Source organism: Urocitellus parryii, chromosome 10 (assembly GCF_045843805.1).
Source record: "Urocitellus parryii isolate mUroPar1 chromosome 10, mUroPar1.hap1, whole genome shotgun sequence".
NCBI classification, from domain to species: domain Eukaryota; kingdom Metazoa; phylum Chordata; class Mammalia; order Rodentia; family Sciuridae; genus Urocitellus; species Urocitellus parryii.
This window is the reverse complement of record NC_135540.1, coordinates 134,728,144-134,748,996: the sequence shown is the minus strand read 5'-3', so window position 1 is coordinate 134,748,996 and position 20,853 is coordinate 134,728,144. Positions and strand designations below refer to the sequence as shown.

At 43.1% G+C, this 20,853-nt stretch overlaps 1 protein-coding gene across 3 annotated transcripts in view; it reads left to right on the top strand.

The window, feature by feature from the left end:
- C1qtnf7 (C1q and TNF related 7) overlaps nucleotides 1–1,741 on the top strand; it is a 98,591-nt gene extending 96,850 nt beyond the window's left edge. For all 3 annotated transcript variants that reach the window (XM_026403616.2, XM_077803454.1, XM_026403624.2), the window contains exon 3: nucleotides 819–1,741. In XM_026403616.2, coding sequence (XP_026259401.1) covers nucleotides 819–1,450 — 632 coding nt within the window. In that variant the 3' untranslated portion in view covers nucleotides 1,451–1,741. The remainder of the gene's footprint in view (nucleotides 1–818) is intronic.
- Nucleotides 1,742–20,853: the final 19,112 nt, after the last annotated feature.

The following is a 20,853-nucleotide window of genomic DNA, read 5'->3' as shown; positions in this document are numbered from 1 at the left end:
GAAGCAAGTTTCTTCACAGCACTACACATCAGTTTTCTCTCCACAAAGGAACTAATGCAAGGTGGCGGCATTCATAGTTTTCTGGTTATTGTAGCATATTAACACTACATACCAGTTCATACTCTAGCCACTGCCCCTGGGGGATGATCAGGATGCATGCCATTCTGATCACAGCTCTATCACTCATTAGCTCTATCTCTTGAGCAAAATAACTTTTCCATGGCTCAGCTTTCTCATCTGAAATTGAAGTATTAATTATTCTTAGTTCATAGAGTTGTGTGATATTTAAATGAGATAATACATGCAAAGAAAACTCTTAATACTATTCTTGGCACGTAATAAATGGTTCATAAACATAAGCAAATTTAACTTTCATTATTTTGTTAAAAAACTAACTGAAATAGAATGGGGCATGAGACTAGATAGTTTATAAGAATTATTTGTCCCTATGAGTCTACTCTGGAGAATAATATCATTGTGCTCACTGAATTCTTCAGACAGTGACCAGTACCTGGGTTGGAATAATTGAATGACAGGTGATCCATCATCATCAAAATAGTAGTTAATTATTTTAAAATTAGAGAGGTCTTAAATGATGTGTAACATACTCAGGAAAACAGACTTGAAATTCTGATGGAAATTCTCTGTTTTCATTTTCAGTGTATCAGTGGTTTTTTAGAGGCTTTTTTTAGTTAGTAATACTAACTAACTAAAAAGGTTGACTGAAAAGACAAAGTTGGTGTGCTGGGACCATGTAGATAATGCTGTTCATGACTCTTTAGAGGAACTATTAATCCAACTGTAAACTCTCTTTGAAGGTCTGAGAGGTAAGACGGGACCCCTGGGTCTGGCTGGCGAAAAAGGGGACCAAGGAGAGACTGGGAAGAAAGGACCCATGGGACCAGAGGGAGAGAAAGGAGAAGTAGGTCCAGCTGGGCCTCCTGGACCAAAGGGAGACCGAGGAGACCAAGGGGACCCAGGGCTGCCTGGAGTGTGCCGATGTGGCAGCCTCGTGCTCAAATCCGCCTTTTCCGTTGGCATCACCACCAGCTACCCTGAAGAAAGAATACCTATTATATTTAACAAGGTGCTCTTCAATGAGGGTGAGCACTACAACCCTGCGACAGGAAAGTTCATCTGTGCTTTCCCAGGAATCTACTACTTTTCTTATGATATCACTTTGGCCAATAAGCACCTGGCCATCGGGCTGGTGCACAATGGGCAATACCGGATAAAGACCTTCGATGCCAACACAGGGAACCATGACGTGGCCTCAGGGTCCACCGTCATCTACCTGCAGCCAGAAGATGAAGTCTGGCTGGAGATCTTCTTCACAGACCAGAATGGCCTCTTCTCAGACCCAGGCTGGGCAGACAGCCTATTCTCTGGATTTCTCCTCTACGTGGACACGGATTACCTGGATTCCATATCAGAAGATGACGAACTGTGACCCCCCCGACTGCAGACCTGAAAGTTTCCAGGTCACCACGGCTGATGCTTCAATCTCATCTGGGTTACTGGAAGGTGGAAGGAGCAGGAAAGAGTTCCAAAGAACTCCTACGCGGATTCCAGAGCATCTGCAGACAGTTCTGGAGGAATTTATCAAAACAAGATTAAACCACCACGCAGCTAAAACCACACCAACACGAGCTGTCCACAATAACTCCAGATATGGATTCTCCTGAAAGTCATGTCCATGGGGCTGGAGATACAGCTCAGTTGGTAGAGTGCTTGCCTTGCATGCACAAGCCCTGGGTTCAGTCCCCAGCATCACCAAAAAAAAAAAAAAAAAAGTAATGTTCATAAATATTTAAACAAATTAAAGACAATATTGACAAAACTTTTATTAAATGCCCATTGTGATAAAGTCAGCTGGCGATGATATTGTCCCATTAAATATTCATAAAATTACAGTTTTGTCTGTTATTTAAGAGAAACATAACATCCCAGACAGGGTTTGAGAGTTCTCAAAAGCTATAATAGGTCATACAACAAAGGTAAGAGATGCTGAGCATTTTCAAGCAAACTAAAGTGATAAATTTATTTTGTTTTATTATTTAGTTCTTTATGCTGGTGTACATTCATGCAACAGCTCCTTGGTGAGCCCCTGTGTGTGGACCAGACACCATGGCGCCAAGTCAGGTGGAATACAGAGTTTAGACAAAAGCCTGACCTTCATAGAGGCCAGATAGAGTGCAGGGAGCACACTGTCACAACTCTGTTGTGGGCACCATGGAAAATAGATGGGTTCAATGCTAGAGCTACACAAGACTGCTTTTCTTGGGATTGAGGACCAGAGGAGATTTTACATGTGGGAAGAGAGTAGGCATGCCAAGGTGTATTTAAGTGGGTGAAATGGATGCAGAGAAAATGAGGAAGTCAGCACCACTTACTCCCTGTTCCCTCAAAACATGGTATTTTTCAACTGGGAAGGAGTGAGAATAGAGGCCTGGGAGGGGTAATGGAAATGAAGACAGAAATGGAGAGAAACAGCCAGTAGGTCATTCTCCCAAACCTCTCAACCTGATGGTCTTCTAAATCAAACTTCTCACCTAATAGCAAATAAGGCCACTGCTTTATATCACTCTAGCACGTGATTTCTTGTGGATTTCCTAAATCCTGAATTCCAAGGAGGCAAAGCATGTGTCCACTGATCCATGAGTGCTAGCTGATCCACAAGTGAGCCAATCAGAGAATGAACAGGAGGAGGCAGGAGAGAGATCAAACAGATAAAGAGCTGTCTCCTCCAAGCCCCCAGTCCCACTTCTTATTGCCCTCTGCACTGCAATCTGTCAGTTAGTCTGTGGCTCTGTCTCATCTCCCACTCCCTTGGTTTATAGTAATCATATTCCCTTAGGCTTTTCTTTCAGTATCTTCTAGTGCTCCTTCTATTTATTCCCCTCTGTGCTTGTTCATTTAATAAGTTTTTTAATGCCTACAAGTGTGTGAATCATGTCCCCTCCTTTGTGAAGACAGAGGAACACCAAGATGAAAATGGCACAGCCCTGCCATCAAATTTCTAAGGATACAGCAATGTATACATAAACTCACCTACAATTCTGGAAAAGAACAAACCAAAATATGCTAAGTGTCGGGCTCAGGGTAGAGACAAATTGCTGTAAAAGAGGACCGAATGTTTGCTTCCAAATTGTGAGGTGATAGAGAAGACCAAGGGAATCTCTGCCCACTGGGCCTTAGGTGATGATAGGACTTGGAGGGACCCAAGTGAGAGGAAGGACACGCAGGCAGGAATAGCAATGCAGACACAGCAGCAAGTGAGAGCACAGACCCAGGACAGAGATTGATGGACCATATTTGTAAGAGCCCCAAAGGCCAGCCTGAGGGGTGGGGACTTCAGGAGAGGGTGAAGGTCTGCATGCTCCAGAACTGAGAGCTGCCATTATCAGAGGTGAAACTTGTAATGACCGATGGGTTGTATCTGGGCGCAATGCTTGACTCTCCTGTTTTTCAGACCTCCCTTGCCTCCATACTCTGTCCCCTTGCTGCTCTCCTGAGTCAGGCAATGGGCCCAGTTGTCCAAGAGCAATGAGGATTAGACCAAGAAGAGAGAGCCAAAGTGGTGTGAGATAATCATCTGCCTACGCATTACAGCTAAAGCCAGAATTCCCGGATATAGAGCACAAACCACAGAAGCTATCTAATCTTAGAAATAGAAAATTTAGGCCATTTCAGGACAACAGAATTTTCTGGAGAAAGTGGAAATGGAGATGTCATGCAGACAGTCATGACCCGCGAGATTGTTGTGTAAATTTTTTTCTGAGCATGATCTATAAATGCATTTATTTTTGGACATTGTTTACTTATCTTGTAAATGCCTTTCATTTCAAAGCCTATTTTGAGTAGCATTTTAAACAAAGTTTCTCTTATTCGTCTTAGGCCCTGAGATAAACTTTATGTTGAGATATCTGGTGGGGTGGTGATGGGGATCAGAGAGCTGACATGGGAAAGGAAAGCCAGTTTTGGTATCAAAAGAATAAAATCTTCAGCAAATAAATGCCAGTGTCTTTTGTTTCTTAAAAAAACAAGCAGGTACAATTTTTCCACATTTATGGATATTTGTGCAAGGAAAATGGAAGCATTATTTTTTTTAAGAAAAATGTAAGTCTCTTTCCAATCATTCTTTGTAAGGGCTAACTTGTAATGAATATTAATAAGGCATTATGAATTGAATACATACCATCTTGTTCTAGAAAGACTTACAGCAACTTAGAAAAGTAAAATATGGACAGAAAACATTCAGGATAAAAGAAAAGAGCAAAACAAATGAAAAGGCAGAGGGGCTAGGCTAAGACCACAGTGTGGGTCAAAAACATGCAGGTACCTGGGCACCAGGTTCCTAGATCATATTCTGCATAAGGATGTACCCAGGTCACTCATTGCTGTGAATAATGTTGTTTATGGTGAAAAATAGATGTCATGAACTCTGAATATGCCTTTTCTGTAACACTCTGGGAAAAAGATGATGAACATAAATAAATTTTAAATATTAGCTATTTTTTGTCCTATAACGTCCCCTCTCTCCTTCTGTAGCTCCACTTTGCATAAATGGCATCACTACCCAAAGCCACAAGCCTAAATGCATTCTAGATGTCTTCTTTTCCCTCCCCACTGAATTTTGTTCAGCACAAAATTATTACGGTTCTAGACCCTAAATGTATGTCTCTGAGTCACTGAAACTTTCGTTCTGGATGCCAAGGTCTCATCCGTATATTCATCATCACTTCCCTTGGTTAGTAGAAACCTTTGCAACCAACCCCTTACCTCCAGCCACAACCCTCCAACTCATCCCCCACGCTTAGTTTAATATATTCTTCTAAAATGGAAATACAGTCACATCACTCCACAGCATAAAAACCAGCAATGGTCCTCCCAAACTCTAAATATAAAACATGTCTTACACTTCCGGGTGTTTCTAGCAGACACACATTCCATATTCTTTTCCTGCTATCTATACCTAACTTCCTTCTGAAGGAATATCCTCCTTCATATGCTTAGTCTATGAGCTTCTTGGCCTGATCAATCGAAGAGTAGTATTCCCTCACCAAAATAATTGGTCCAGGTGACTCAATTAAAGCCAGTGAGACTTTGCTGGAACTTCTTTGGACTTTTTCCCATTGGACTTCAGCTTCTGAACCTCCAACTGGCATCTTCCATCACAAAGCTAATCCCACTTGAGAATGAATTCATCCACAAATGAAGATAGAGATAAAAAGGGAAAAAGTGAGTCTTGGAGTTATCGTTTCAACCTTGAACTAGATAAGCCTATGGTGGTATTTTTCTTTGTACTTTTTCATAAATGCCATTTTAACTTACATCTTCTGTATATTTGGTCATTTACAAAAGATGTAATCCTACCTACCAATAATAATAGTGCCCTTTAGCATGGCACATTGGGCCTTTGGGGATCTAGCCTCTGCTTACTTTCATGGTAAGCAGATGTCACCCACATATAATATATAGTCCAAGAAAATGCAGATGACTGCAGTTCAAAGGTGGCTGGCCAGGGCATACCTCAGAACCTTTACACACCATGTTTCCTTTGCTCATAGGCCACTGCTGTTCTTATCTGCTTAGCTAGCTTATCTTTCAAGGCCCAGTTCAAAAATTACTTCCTTTCCTCTATCCATCCCCTTCCCTATGCAGGAGGGGACCAACAGGTAATCTCCTGTGTCTCCTCTACCATCTGAGAAGTGGCATCCAGTCACAGTAGCACCTGTTACATGCCTTACCAAGCACCTGTTATATGCATTACCTCACTTGGACCTTGTATGGTCTGCACATTTCTGTCTCCTCCAAATCCATGTGTTGGAATTTAATCACTAGTGTGACAGTAACAAGAAATGGGATTTGGGGGGATGATTAGATCAAGAGGGTTCTGCCTTCATGAATGGGATTAGTGACCTTATAGGAGAGGCCCCAGAACACTGCCCTGTCCCTGCCAACACAGGAGAATAGAGTGATAAGAAGACCACCATTTGTACACCAGGGTGTGGATCCTCCTTCAGACCCTGAATCTGCCAGCAGTTTGATCTTGGACTTCGAAGCCTCCGTAATTGAAAGAAAGAAATTTCCGTTGTTCGTATCTGCACAGTTTTTAGTATTTTGTTACAGCCGCCCAAATGGACAGAAAAGTCCTCACAGTGATTATTCTACCCATTTTAAAGTTGGAGAAAGAGAGGGAGAGAGAAGTGAGGAAATGTGTGAAATCAATAGTGTTGCGGTAGGCCCAAGCCATCTGACAATAAAGCCCATACTCTTACCTACCGTGCTGGGCCTGTACCCTTCTCACATTGCTCAGGCCTGTTTACATTTGTCTATCTGGTGCAGATTTTTTTCCTACTCATCTTTATGTCCAAGGACTCTACATGGTAACTGCCATAGAATGTGCTCCATGAACATGTGATGAGTTAATGGATGACAAGTCCTTTCAGCCACAACTTTCACATGTGCATAGAGAATGGGACATAGAGAGGAGGGGGAATCACAGGAAAAGCCCAGTAACGTCCTGTGCTTTAATCCACATTCTTTAGATTAGAGCTGCCAGAGTCCAACTCACACCAACTCAAGAAAAGGGAAGTGAAATAACAGACAATTCTGGAGGCAGATCTGGGTACTTAATCCATGGTGCCATGATTTCATCTTTCCCTGCATCAAAAGTCAGCTCCCCTCAGGGTTGGCTGCAATTTTGGCAGGTTTCTGCCTGTGGCAAAGATGGGCACCACCAGCTCCAGGTTTGCATTCTGCAGTCTCAGCAAGAAAAAGAAGAGTCCTTTTCCCAATAGCTCACAAAAGACCCCGTCTGACAGCCTTCTGGCTCTTATGGGTCCTGCTGAATCATGAATCAGTGCCTGGCCAAGGGGATGTGCTGGGCTCATTGGCCCGGGCTGCATGGCACCTCCCTGGACTGGAAACAGTATCTCTTCTATCAGAGTCCCATGGATCCAAGTGGGGAAGAGATTATTTTCCAAAAGAAAATAAAGGGGCCAGTCCTAGAAAAAAAGCAGCACTGTTTAATTGGCAGTCAAAAGTACAAACAACACCTCCCTAAAGTGTTTCCATTTAAAATCAAAACCACATTTATTTTATCTGCATGATGCAAAGTAAATGTGTTGGTAGAATCACTTTTCTCTGAGATAACCTAATTTTTTGACAATACTTGGTCACAACTAAGTATTTCTCACTATATGAGCCTGTCATCTGTGATGATCTTCTCTCACAGGCTGTCATTATACCAACAGACACTTTTAATGAAAGAATATATTATTCTCAACTGAAACACTTCTCCTTTCCCTAAGACCCTCTGACTTTTGCATCTGAACTCTAGAAGGTGCAACAATATATGCAATTGCCTTTGATAATTATAAAAAAGGGAGCATGCTTTGAGATAAGTCTCTTTATGGAATCAAAAAAAAAAAAGGCCAGTAAATCCAATTCATTCCTCAGACAACATAACAAGAGCTCCAAAAAGCCACTCTAAGTCACAAACTACATTGCTGTCCAGCCTTCTTTCTTGTTTTGTTGAGAAATCACAAATCAGTGTCTAAGGACACAGTAGCTCTGATTTACCATGTGCCCCCTTTGTAAATGGTGCCATGCTGGATCCTCATAGCGTGTATCTCACTTTATTCTCAGAAAGAGCACATGTTAACTTTTTTACATATTTTGTGGGTGCATTATAGTTGTACATAATGGTGGGATCTATTGTTGCATATTTGTACTCACAATACAACAATGTAATTTGGCCAATATCATTCCCCAGTATTGCTCCTTTCTGTCCCTTCCTTCCTCCTGCTGGTCCCTTTGAGTACAGTCCTTTCATTCAATTCTCCATATTGAAATCCATTTGAGTGAGACCTACGGCTTCCTGCCTGGTCCCTGAGTAGTGCATTCTCATGACACCAGAACCAAGAGACCTGGAGTAGGTGGCCTCAAGAGACTGACTCTCTCTGTTTAAGAAATACTTAAGAAATACTTAATGCTTAAGAAATACCCCAGCACTGGGGTCCCCAACATTTCCATACCAAGGCCCCTCCTTCTATAGGGCAGGGATTGGAGAGAGGGGAGGAATGAAAGGACTGTATTCAGAGGTGCAGGCTGGGTTAAAAGAACCAAGAAGGGATGTCAAGGTATCAAAGCATTGGCAACAGCAGGGACCCACCACCATCCCAAAGCCTGGAGGGACAAGGAGGCACTGGTGGTGGCTGAGTGTGGTAGAGCCTGAGACTTGGGACAGGAACCATCCTACAGAAGCTGTGCCTGGAGAGGAGCCCCTGCCAGGACCACACTCAAGGAAGGAGGAAGCCAGGGCAACAAGTCCCCTAGCCTTGCTCCCCTCCACCCTCTGTCTCCTACTTGTATCCTGCCCTGGTCAAATCCATCAACGCCAGGAGTCGTGCAGTCTGGGTGACGCAGTGCACAGAGATGGGCTGCCAGGGCAAAGAACAGAACCGAGAACAGCAGAGAATAGATGGGAGCCAGGGAGTAGGAGGAAATGAATGGAAATTGACCAACTCCAGGCCTTTAGAGGCCTTCCTACTCTAAAGTCTAAAATCCCATGCAGCTGGCACAACAGAACGGGCAACCTGTCTTGAGAAGCGCAGAAGGGACACCTTTCCGAATTGCTTAAGGCTGCCTGTAACTAATGCAGAAGGAGCCGTCAGGTCTCAGAAGTGGTCCAGCTCCACTTATGAGAAAATTGCGTGGTGATGTGGGGCCAAGGCCTTGCAGTCATGGACAGAGAGTTTTGCCAGAGCATCCCCTCCTGGAAACCCCCCTCCTGAACTTGAAACAGCATCAGCAACCAGTGGAGAATTCCGGGGTTCAAATTTCTAGGCAAATAGCTTTCCCGTTCATCATGAATTAAATTATCTTCTTACCCTTTCAGAGATTAGACATGAGAATACTGAGATTCAGAGCAGTTGGATGGTTTCCCCATTTTCAAACCTTAGTAAATGTGGGTTCTAACTCCTGCCCACCTGCCTCCAATGTCATGCCCCGCCATGAGCCTGGACTCCAGGACTCCCCACCCAAGATGCTGCCTTAAGGCAGCTTCAGGAGATCATGCACTAGGGGGGAGTCACTCCACCCTGGATCCTCACCTTTGTCCCAGGAGGCTTTGATTTCCTCTGCTTCAGCAGGGGCCAAGGATGTCACCATGAGGCTCCTTCATTTATTATGGAAATAGTGTGACTGACCACACAGCTCTGCAAACTCTACAGAGCCCAAAATCTACCTGCCCCCGTGGTTCTGTGCAAAGAACAAAGACTGGCCCCAAGGGTCCACTCCAGATTCTCTGTGTCACAGAGAACCTGGGCAAAATGTTAGCATAATCCCTATGTCACTTTGCTCAGAAAAATCCAGGCAAGCTGGATTATTCACGGGGCAGTGCCCTTCTCTTCTCAGGATGAATCCTAACAGAACCACCTCTCCACAGGCCTCCTATGTCCCCAATGTGGCTTTTCAATCAAACCCAAGATATGACAAACGTGTTGGGTAACTAAAGAATCCTTCAAAAATGAAAATTTACGAAACTTGAATGCCATGCTGTAGCTTTCAAGAGACACACAGAAATGTGTGACTCTCAACCACAGCCACACTTTGGGCCAGGTCCCTCTTCATTGTGAAGGGCTTCCTGTCCATCAGAGGACACATAGCAGCGTCCCTGGCCTCTATCCATTAGATGACAGCAGCACCTGTCCTCAATAATGACAACCAGCAGTGTCTCCAGAAAGTGCCAAATGTTCCCAGGGGGAAAATTGTCCTCGGTTGAGAACCATGTCTCTGCAACCTTGGCATGGTGACAGAGCCCAGTCAGTCCCCCAATCTGTGTACTTACTAATAATCATTTTCTAACTTTTATAGACATGACCACTTGGTTGGTCATTTGATCAGGTAAGATACATAGTTGTTCCCTGTGAGACCCCCAAGTTGACCCTCAAGCCATCCTAGTGTCCAAGAGGCAACAGAACCTCTGACCTCATTGCACGCCCTTCTTACGACAGCCAAAATACTTCTTTTTTTTTTTTGTCTAAGATACAAAAATCACAAAACCTCCTATTTCTAAGAATTTACTCCAAAAATCTAACTAAAATGTTTGCAAATATTTAATTACAGAGTCTTGAAGGAAAGCTTACAATATGGAAAACTATAGCCTAATTGCCTAATAATTGACTATGTGTTTAATGAGTTGTGTACCTTTCTCCAATGGGATCTAGTAGCTGAAACTGAGGGTGAAAAGGTACCAGCACCACCGATGATCATGAAATATTAATGGAACAAACTAGATCACTAAAGAATATTTTCCATAATTATCCCATTTTTAAAGTGTGTTTGCACATGTGCTTCGAAAAAAGGTCTCAAAAAAATAAGTAATTAAAAGATATTCTTAAATTTCTACCCTTTTTTTAAAAGAGAGAGAGAGAGAGAGAATTTTTTAATATTTATTTTTTAGTTCTCGGTGGACACAACATCTTTGTTTGTATGTGGAGCTGAGGATCGAACCCGGGCCGCATGCATGCCAGGCGAGCGCGCCACAGCTTGAGCCACATCCCCAGCCCCAAATTTTTACCCTTTTGATCTTTCTTTTCCATCTTTATAATAAACATATTTGGGTTATTTTACATAACACTGTTTTACATAGACTCTTGGATCATCAAAGTAGTTGTAAACTATTTTACTTCCAAAGGATTACAGAGAAAAAGTCTTAAGGGGAGAGACAAAAACAAACCCCCTAAAGCTGCAGGTTGAAGTGTGAAATGACATTGTCCTTAAAGTTTCTGGTGGCTTACCCAGACTTCTACTCCAGGGGATCCTTCAAATAAGAATAAGACAAAATAATGCTAGTTTGTGTATTTTTTAAATTATTCCCTCCTAACTTGAACAGGGAAGGAAGTGAGTCTTGGATTGACATCATTTTATTGAGTTTTTAATAGTCCAGAACTATAAACCCAATGGGCTAGCTACGGCATGAAGTCATTCAGATCCCGGGCATGTGTCAGATGGCAGAGGCGTTTATGAGCAGCAACATGAAGACTGGATCCGTGGCCTTTCTCCAGTGCCATCAAGGAGGTGGTAGAACGCACTGAACCAGAGACTGGCCTGATCCAGTTAGCATTCCAAGGAATGACAGAGAGCACTGGGAGTAGAAAGCCATAAGCCCTGAGGGGTTGCATGGATGCTCTTTCGTGATTAAAGTGCTCTTTTACAAGAGTATTTGTGAGATGCTGCCTTGGCTGAAATAGAGAGAAGAAAAGTCAAAGTCTCTGCGATGTATCCCTACCGCGGCTTCAGAGAACAAATCTGGCACTGCTGTGCACCAATATTGCTGATGGAACTACTCAGGAACAATGAGAAGGAGTTGCAAAGATTGTCAACAGCAAACATCCAGGTCTTACCATATTCAGAACTAAAAGTGAACACGCCACCCGAGGCATCCCAGTGGATCAGACTATTGGCAAATAATAATCAGATGCTTGGTATGTAAGATGCTCAGGACCTTACATACATATGCATTCATATAATAAGATACAATGGCCTGGGGATGTGGCTCAAGTGGTAGCGCGCTCGCCTGGCATGCGTGCGGCCCAGGTTCGATTCTCAGCACCACATACCAACAAAGATGTTGTGTCCATCGAAAACTAAAAATAAATATTAAAAAATTCTCTCTCTCTCGCTCTCTCTCCTCTCTCTCTCTTTAAAAAAAAAAAAAAAGATACAACAAACAAAAAGTAGTCACCTATCTTACCCCCATTTAGAGTTGCCAGATACAATTCAGGAAATTCAAGTTTAAATTTCAGATTATGCAACAAATAATTGTTCTGTATAAGTATGTCTCAAGTATTTAACTGGATAGTCAGTATTCTTATTTGCTCAATCTGGCAACTTTACCCTCCTAGAACTGCCTTCAAAGACATCATGTAGATTCTAGTCAACTTGAGGAGGACTGGGCATTCAATTTCTCATATAATAACTTTTCACATGAGAAGAGATTCTTAGCTTCCCATTTAGTTGTAAATGGCCAAAATTAGCTGGATCAGAAAGATGTCAGAGAAGCTGATGAGTAGAAAGGCAGAAGGCATGAGCTGTGGTCTCAGAAACCAGCCTTGTGTGCTGGGTACAGTAACAAACACCTGTAATCCCAGCAGCTCGGGAGGCTGAGGCAGGAGGATAGCAAGTTCAAAGCCAGACCTCGCAACTTATCAAGGCCCTAAGCAACTCAGTGAGACCCTGACTCTAAAATTCAAAAAAATGGATAGGATATAGCTCAGTGATTCAGCACCCCTGGGTTCAATCCCTAGCACCAAAAAAGAATTTTAAAGAAATCAGTCCTATGTGACTTTTAGTACCTAAGTCCTATAAGCCTCCATTTCCACATTAGAAGGGGTGGACAGTATGTGGTTGCCTTCACATTCTGCTCTTGGCAGACATTGCTTCATCGATCAAGCATTCCTTCCCACTGTGTCCAGGGCAGCCTCAGAATGCCCAGCAAAGCCTCCAGGTGACCACCATCCATCAATAAGTTTCTACCCTGGAGATGCAATCAGTTTGCCTTCCCTGAATTAAATGAGCCTTTGGTTTCCTTTCCAGCTCTGATGAAAGTTTAAAGCTAATTCAACTCTAAAAGGCAAGGTCACACCTAGTTTCACATCCTCAATTAAAAGCAAAACTTGGCAACTCTTCTCTGAAATAGTCTTTTTACAAAAGCAGAGCAGGAATAATGGATGCTGGAGTCCTGTTTGACCAGGCCCTCTCGGAGTTGGATGGCTCCTGCAGCCCCCAAGGATCTCGGTGGAGGACTGAGGAGATCGTGACTCTGGCCCACAGCAGTGAATTTGATCCCACTCTGCTCCAAAGCTCTGCTTCTTCCTGAAAGCCTGGGCTCCTTGTACCACCAGCTGGTGTCTTTGCCCTCTTTTCCACTCTCATGGATTCTGCTCTCTCATAATTTCAACCTGGTCTCTCACCGTCGAGCTCCAGCTTTTTGTTTGATTGTTTTGTTTTAATTGTTTTTATGTTTTGTTTTGTTTTTGCTTAGCTCCAATTGCTCAATCCCTGCCTGGGTCTTTCTTCACTTCCTAGTTCACCCTAATCCTAGAGTGAGGGTCTCATGGCTTAGTTGGGCCTTACTGGCCAAGGGGCCAGCCTGAGAATTAGCCATCAAAACCCTCCTTTGCCCAGTCAGCTAGGAGGATGCCTTGGATACTACACAGTGCCTGCTCAAAACCCATCAGCAAGACATGTTGGCTAGTCTTCTTGTCGTTTTGATTTGTCTTGTTCTTTTTTCCAAAGAGTGTCATTGAGTAGGCACCAGGATGTTCAGCTCAGAGTCCTTCCAAGAACAGATGTGAAACCGTTTGTGTGAAGTGATTGTTTCAGCTGGTCTCTCCCCAAAGCAGAGCCTGAGGCAAGGAGCAAAGTGTAAGCAGTTTATTGGGGAAGCAAAGGAAGTACCAAAAGTGTAGGTGTTGCTAAGCAAACTGCCACAGTAGCTGACTGTGGACAGCCAGGGGAAATGGGAGGGCACACAGCCCCCAAAACTGGTTCACCCAAAGAGGGAGGACAGAGGATTTAAAAGTCAGCTCCCAAGAGTCATTGGTTGAGGGCTTCTCCCAGTAACGTCCTTTCTCCAGCCATGGGTGTGCCACTGATACCTGACAGAAACACGTCTCACGGTTTTGAATAAAGGATTCAGGGGGACAGATGGAGATAAGACCTTTGGAGAGCTGTCAGAGCCCTCAATCAATTAAAGCCAAAGGCTGTGGCAAAGGCACTGACCCCACCTGCCACAGTTCCTTGCTCCATGAATGATGGGGTCTTGTCCACTTTGTGCCCAGCATCTGAAACTGTGCTTGGTACATAACCGATGCTCAGTAAATGTTGGATATATAAAGAGTGATTGAATTTGATGGTGGAAAACTCTGTTTCAAAGAATGCAATCATTTTGTAATTAGGGCAATTTCTGTGGATCTTTCATGTTTTGGCACCATGACCATGACACAGAAAAAAATATCTTTCCCCCACATACTCCTCAGGTTGTATCTGAATGACTTCTGGTCTACTATTTGTCCTTCATATTCACTTTAGTTTGATTTAGACTGTACAAGATGATGATAAATGGAGGCAGGCTGTATTTGCTTCCTTTCCCCAACCTGTGTCTCCAAGGACAACTCTTGCTTAAAGCCCACCCCAACCACATCACCAACACTATGGTAGTAAGTGTTGTTCAGGACAACGTGGACCCACCTCCTCTGGTAGAATTTGAGAGACTTTCATTTCATCACCTTGCTCTCTGCTGATTGAGAAATATACACAGAAGGCACAAATAGACCAAAACACTGGCTTTCCTATCAGAGTCCCTATAAAATAAGCCGTTGAAAGAAACTTCCTAATGGCCACTCTAGATCTAGACCTGATGTGCCCTGAACAAGAGAAAGGTCTCCACTCAGCCCCAGAGAGGAGAGAGGACTGCCTCACCCCAAATCAACCTCATAACACCCAAGAGAGGCCACACCTGCAAGTGACCCTTTGCACAGTTCACTCCCCACAGTGACCAAAGACAAAAGGAGCCAGACTCTTGCCATCTCACCAATCAAAACTGCTCCTCCTCTCTGCATGGAAGGAGCCACGCAAAGGCAGAGACAAGTCACTGGCAGTTGTGAGACTCTAGGTATAAGAAAGTGGACATTCTATTTTTTGGAGTGTCAGGAACGTAGGGAAAAGGAGAACTGACGTCTTTCCTACCACGCCCATGAGAAAAGAGCTGCTCTGAAAACATTTCCCCTTGAACTCTCAGCCCCTGCACCATTGGGTGTGAAGGGGCTGGCTCTGCAGAAGGGTCACTTTCATCTGTTCTTCACTCCTGTGAACAGACATAAATGCATTTGGGTCTGTAGAGATGATAAATTCTTCAATGGCTAGGGCTGCACCTTCTGTTTGTTCTCTCTCATACACACAGATTGTTAGTAAATAAACCCTGCACGAACACTCAGCTAGAGGAGTTAAAGGACGTCAATTCCAAGGCTCCAAAACATCAAATGTTTCTTCCTAACCAAAAGAAGGTTAGTGAATAGCCATTTTGCTTTTGCCTCAAAGAGGCAGCTAATGGCAACAGAATGGAATGTGGCCGGTTTGCTTTTTAAGATACTGACCTCTAGCGGCCAGAAGCAAGAATGACTCTACTAGAGGATGGGTTTTCTCAAATTTCATTTAATCCAAGCACAGACTGGGAGAAGTCTTAGAGATCATCTTCCTCTGCTCACTTCATATAACAAAAGAGGAAAAAAGAGATCCACAGAAGGTGAGGAACGAGCCAGTGGTCTCTAGAATGGGGAGGAGCCAAGCTCTTCTGACTCTCATTAGTTCATCCCCTCCCATTGCCTGGCACACATTTAAAAGCTCCCTTTTCATAATTCTGCAATCAATAAACAATAAAAAGTGGCAACATTGCCTCTTCAGGGTGAATTACTGCAAAACTGAGGTGAATAGTGTGGGTAGAGGTTTCGGTCCCCATGAGGTGGTGGAATTTTATCTTAATCCTCTTTGAATCTCTAGGGTTTTGCGTCACACCTGCCACGAGGAGGGTACTAAATAAATGTCAAATGGATGAATAACTTGACGGACAGGAAAAGTTCAATTTGAAATTAGATATCAACTAAAACCAAAAGCTGCTTGCTTTTGCTAATAGCAAAGGGCAGATCTGAGATTTGAAGCCAGCTCTTCAGTCTTCTGATGAATGCTATCACTCTTTAAGGTTCCCACCCTTGCCTGAGGACCTCTCCCACTAATGATGAGTTTCCTCAATTTACCAGAAGCAGTTTTTTCTGTCTCTTTAATCACCACACACCTGATTCAAGGGTAATTTGTTTCTCTGACTTTCAATTGTAAGTTTTTAATCCTCAAATATGGACCCAGTGATAACATTCTGTCAAGTGTGTGTTTATTCTTTCAACCATTCAGCATTTTTATTGAGTGTCTACTATATTCCAGAAATTCCATAAATCATGAGAACCCAGGAGAAAAAACAAAATGATGTGTCAACCATTCCATTAGCAGTGAGCACTGGGAAGGAAGCCTTATAATGATGGTGGATTCTTTGCCAGTGTTGAAGATGCTTGAACTAGGGGAGAGCCCTAGTTGAATACCTTGAACTAGGTATCAAGCATGGGTAGGAAGTAGTAGTAAAGCTTGGGATCCTTTGGTAAAATAACCCAGGTCAGCAGTAAAGAGAAAGAATCTCCAGATAGGAAGGGGCAAATCTTAGGCCCAACACCGCCACCACTCCCAACTATTGTTCTTAGAATTCAATTGCCTTTTCAAGACTTTAACAGATGCCATCATTCTTACTCCAAAAATTATGTTTTTTACCTTCCCATCTCTAGCATGGTTATAAACCTTCTATAATTCCCCCACAGAATAGAGGAGATGATACTGGAACCGTTATAAGATTTTTTTCAAATTCTTAGAAATAAAAGAGAAGAATGATAACACAGAGAGTTACTAAGACCTGGCAAGTAGATGTGAATCCACAAGACCTGGTCCACCCTCCTGAGGTGAGATCCTGCCCTCATGAGCCCCCAAATGGCTGCTTCCCTGGCTGCCTAACCCTGGTTGGTCAGAATACAGCAGTGTCTATCTTTTCTGATTCCCTGAGGAAACCCCTCAGGAACAGCAATGCCCCTTGGGATTTGAGCCCAAGAAAGCAAGATGGCGCAGAGTGGTTGGGGTGAGAACGCAGGTAGCTACCAATTCACAGATGGATTTTACTCCAGAAACCTGTGGCTAGCCATTTCTTTGGACTCTGCCATTTCCTCCTCTGGAGTGAGCGAGCTCAGAGGCAAGTCCAGGAAAATTCTAATTATATCCTCATCCACCTAAGGACATTAGAAACACAGTCTTTCAGTTTAACAGAAATCGAAGTAAATGCGGGTGCTGCTGGGTACTCTTTGTGCCAATATATCCTTTACCAGCATAAGGTCCCAAATCCCTAGTTCTGAAGCATTCTGCCTCAGGGGACAAAGTGAGATTGCCTCATAGGGAACAGTATCTGCCAATATAATTGCAAGGACATGAAAACTCTTGACCTGGAATCAGGAGACAGGTCTTTCCAAAAGCAGGTATGGCCAGCTGCCTGTTTCTCAGGTAGTTTAACACTTGGTGCATTGGAAGGAGACAGTGCATGACTCGTGGCATCTCAGAAGAAAATGATGAATGGATCCGAGTGCCTAGTGAAGCAGAGCATATTATTTTAATCAAGACAGACTGTTAGCTATTCCTCTGTCTAGTGGGACTAGTGAGTCTCCTTGGATAAGAACTTGTTTCAATGAAGGTTCTTTGAGCAACTCATCTTGATTTTGCAAGTGTATAACAAGTGAGTACTCACATCCCTGGGAAGTGGGGATATCACAGAATTTTCTGTGATTATTGGTGATCCCCAGATTTCCAAATGTCCCTTTTGGTCTTTGACATGGTTTGGGTCAATCAGCAAAGGCCCAAGATTTCCTGGAGGAATATATGGACTTAGAGACTGGCCTCTTTCCTGGTGAATTTCAGCAGCATTAAAACCTCAGTGATTGACTTGGCTGGTCCAAGCTGAGACTCACCAGCCAAGGGAGACATTTGGCACCACGGAGGGGAAAGCGACATGAGGAGGAGATTGGGAACTGTGGACTGGTAACCACAGGCCAAGCCAGAATGCAGGTGATGTGGGGCGCACGGGAAGGTCCTGTAGCCTATGATTGAGGTCTAAACCTTTCCAGGTTCTGGAAACAGTGTGAACCATGTTGGTGTCATGATAGTGAAGAAAGCAGGCTTTCTCAACCTAGACACTGTTGACATTTGGGACAGATGAGAGTGTGTGTGTGTGTGTGTGTGTGTGTGTGTGTGGGGCTGGTGTCGGGGGACTGTCTAGCATGTAGGTGTTCAGCAGCATTACTGGCTTCCTCCCACTGGATGCCAGTAGCATCCCCCATCATTTGTGATAACCTAGAATGTCCTCACGCTTCGTAAATGACCTGGAAGTCAAGGGATCAAAACTGGTTGAGATGTATTCATATAACCTAAAAGAATATTACCCTGGAATCTCCAATGGGAGGCTTCTGGTATGAGTATCCGGATTGCCAGCTCCACCAATGCTCTGAGAGAAAAAATGCATGAGCATCTTGGAACCGTTTCCGGCAGGACCTGGCTAGAAACTTCTGTTCTCTCTTCACTGGCATTTGGACAAAGAGTTACCCTTTGAATCAAGTCTGCCTCTAACGATTTATGAACAACTCCGTGTGGCGATGAAGCTTCAAGAAGGAGACCCAGGGTGTCCTGCTAGAAAGGGCAAGCATGTTTTTAAGCAACTACATAGAAAATGATAGAGTTGTGATATTTGTACACTAAGCTAGTGAAGCAGAACTTACCAGTGAGTTGCACTTTAGGGAAGTAGCTGGAGAGAAGAGAATGCAAAAATTGTAGGAAAGTAACCTTTTCAACAACAAAAGCATGAAAATTCACTACACATACTAGAGCAGTCATTTTCTCTAATGTGTAAGAGCATCTCCAGTTACTTCAAATTACGATGTGAGTCTCTAAATAAAATGAATCTATGGTTTTTTGTTCTCAACAGCTCTGACAGCTCTCTTAGGAAGTGACAATGTCGTGAAATGAAGCAAATGACAAAGAGGTATTATAATTCAAAATAGGTTGGAAATCACAGCACTGAAGGAAGAAAATTAAATGCTTTAATATCTACAAAAGGAAAGTAAGCTATGCAGCAATATATCTGAGCAATGTATCTGAGTCAATACTTGTTTCTCTCCATTTGCCATAGAAGCAAAATGTTCCAATTTGCTGAGATGTGAGCTATATTTCAAGGGGAGAGATATATACTTCTGCAATTGGAAAATATAAATCCCAAGTTGAAGAGTATGTTTTTTATAAAAATTTTGATTCAAAGTTGATTCTTAAGATGGTGGAATGAGATGGACATCATTACCCTAAGTACATGTATGACCACACAGATGGTACAATGCTACATTGTGTACAACCAGAGAAATAAAAAGTTGTGCTACAATTGTGAACAGTGAATCAAAATGCATTCTGCTGTCATATATATACCTAATTAAAATTAATCAATTAATTATTAATTTTAAAAAGTTGATTCTTTAGCTTCCAACTTGAGCTTGACCTCTCTCTTGTGATGCATATTTTGTTTGTGGAGAATGAATCAATTACAATCGTAAAGTTCAAAGAACAGAGTAAGAATAATGATACATTCATCTAAAGATAAAGTTGTGTCACCCATGTGCGGGTGCGAAAAGCACATCTTGACCTAAGTAATGCACTCTCACACCTTTAACCCAAAGAGAAGACAAGCTAAGACTCTCATCTTAGGCTCTGAAATATTTTGATATTTATTCCAAAGTTCTAATTTTCCAATGCATCGTGCTTTAGTGGCATTGACCTTGAAAGAATTGAATGTGTTTATCTTTTTTTTTTTTTAGGCACACTTGTGGCATGAACTAAAATGTTTGTGCCCTCCCAAAATCTGTATGTTAAGCCCTATCCACTAAAGCAATGGTAGACAGACGTAGACCTTTGCAAGGTAATCAAGAGTTAGATAAGGTGTTGGGAGTGATCTCCATGGATGAGTGCCCTAACAAAAAGAGGCCAGAGCTCACTTGCTGTCCGGAATCTGAGCACACAACTCACAGACGGCCATCTGCAAGCCTAGAACAGAGCCCTCCCCAGCACCTGACCATGCTGGCACCCCAACCTCACACTTCCAGCCTCCAGAACTTGGAGAAACAAATGTCTGCTGTTTTAGCCACCCAGTGCATGATGCTTTGTCCTGGCAGCACCACCAAGACAACATGCAGGAAACATGTTCCTCAAGTTCCATATAAAAAAAGTCATGGTAATATCTCATCACTCAATCATCTATATATTCATTTTTTTAAAGATGGGACTCCTATAGTTGTTATGGTTGCATAAAAATGCCCCAAAATATAATGGCTTAAAACAAGCCTTTTAGAATGCACACAGATCCTGTGAGTCAGAAATTTGAACAGGACACAGCAGACTGGCTGATCTCTGCTCCATCATGTCAGCTGAGAAAACTTGAATCCCAGGAGAAAACTAAACATCTGGGGACTAGAATCATCCAGTGTCGTCCACTGACATGTCTGGAGCCTTGGCTGAGGTGGCTCAGACTGGGACTGCCAACGGCGTGCACACCGGGCCTCCCCCTTAATCGAGGCTCCAGCAGTGAGGTGGCCTCCAGGGAGTCGAACCTCTCCCGGGTGGCACCGGGGTCTGGGCATACGTGTTCTAGCCAATAACATAGAGCTGCACCGTCTTTTATGGCTCAACCTCAGAATTCAGGTAGCCAACCAGCACCCCTTCTGCCGTACCACAGATACCAGTCCACATGGACACCAGCAGACAGAAATAGACCTCACTTCTTGATGAGAGAGGTGGCAAAGAATGTGGAGGTTTTGTTTTTAAAACCACCACAGGAGCGTACCAAGATAGGGCACTGGATGTTTATTTTAGGAATAGTAAAAAGAATATAACTACAGATCTATCAGAGTTTCAAAATAATAAGGAACATTTTAAAGACTCTCACCAATCCATTTAAAAACAAAGTAAAAAGACAATATTCTTAAATTATATAATATACTAATAATATACTACAGCTAGCTGAATGACAGAGCACTTGCCTTGCATATGCTAGGTTCCATTTCATCACAGAAATACACACACACACACACACACACACACACACACACACACACATATATACCAGGCAGGCGCAGGAGCGCAATCTATAATCCCAGCAGCTCCAGAGGC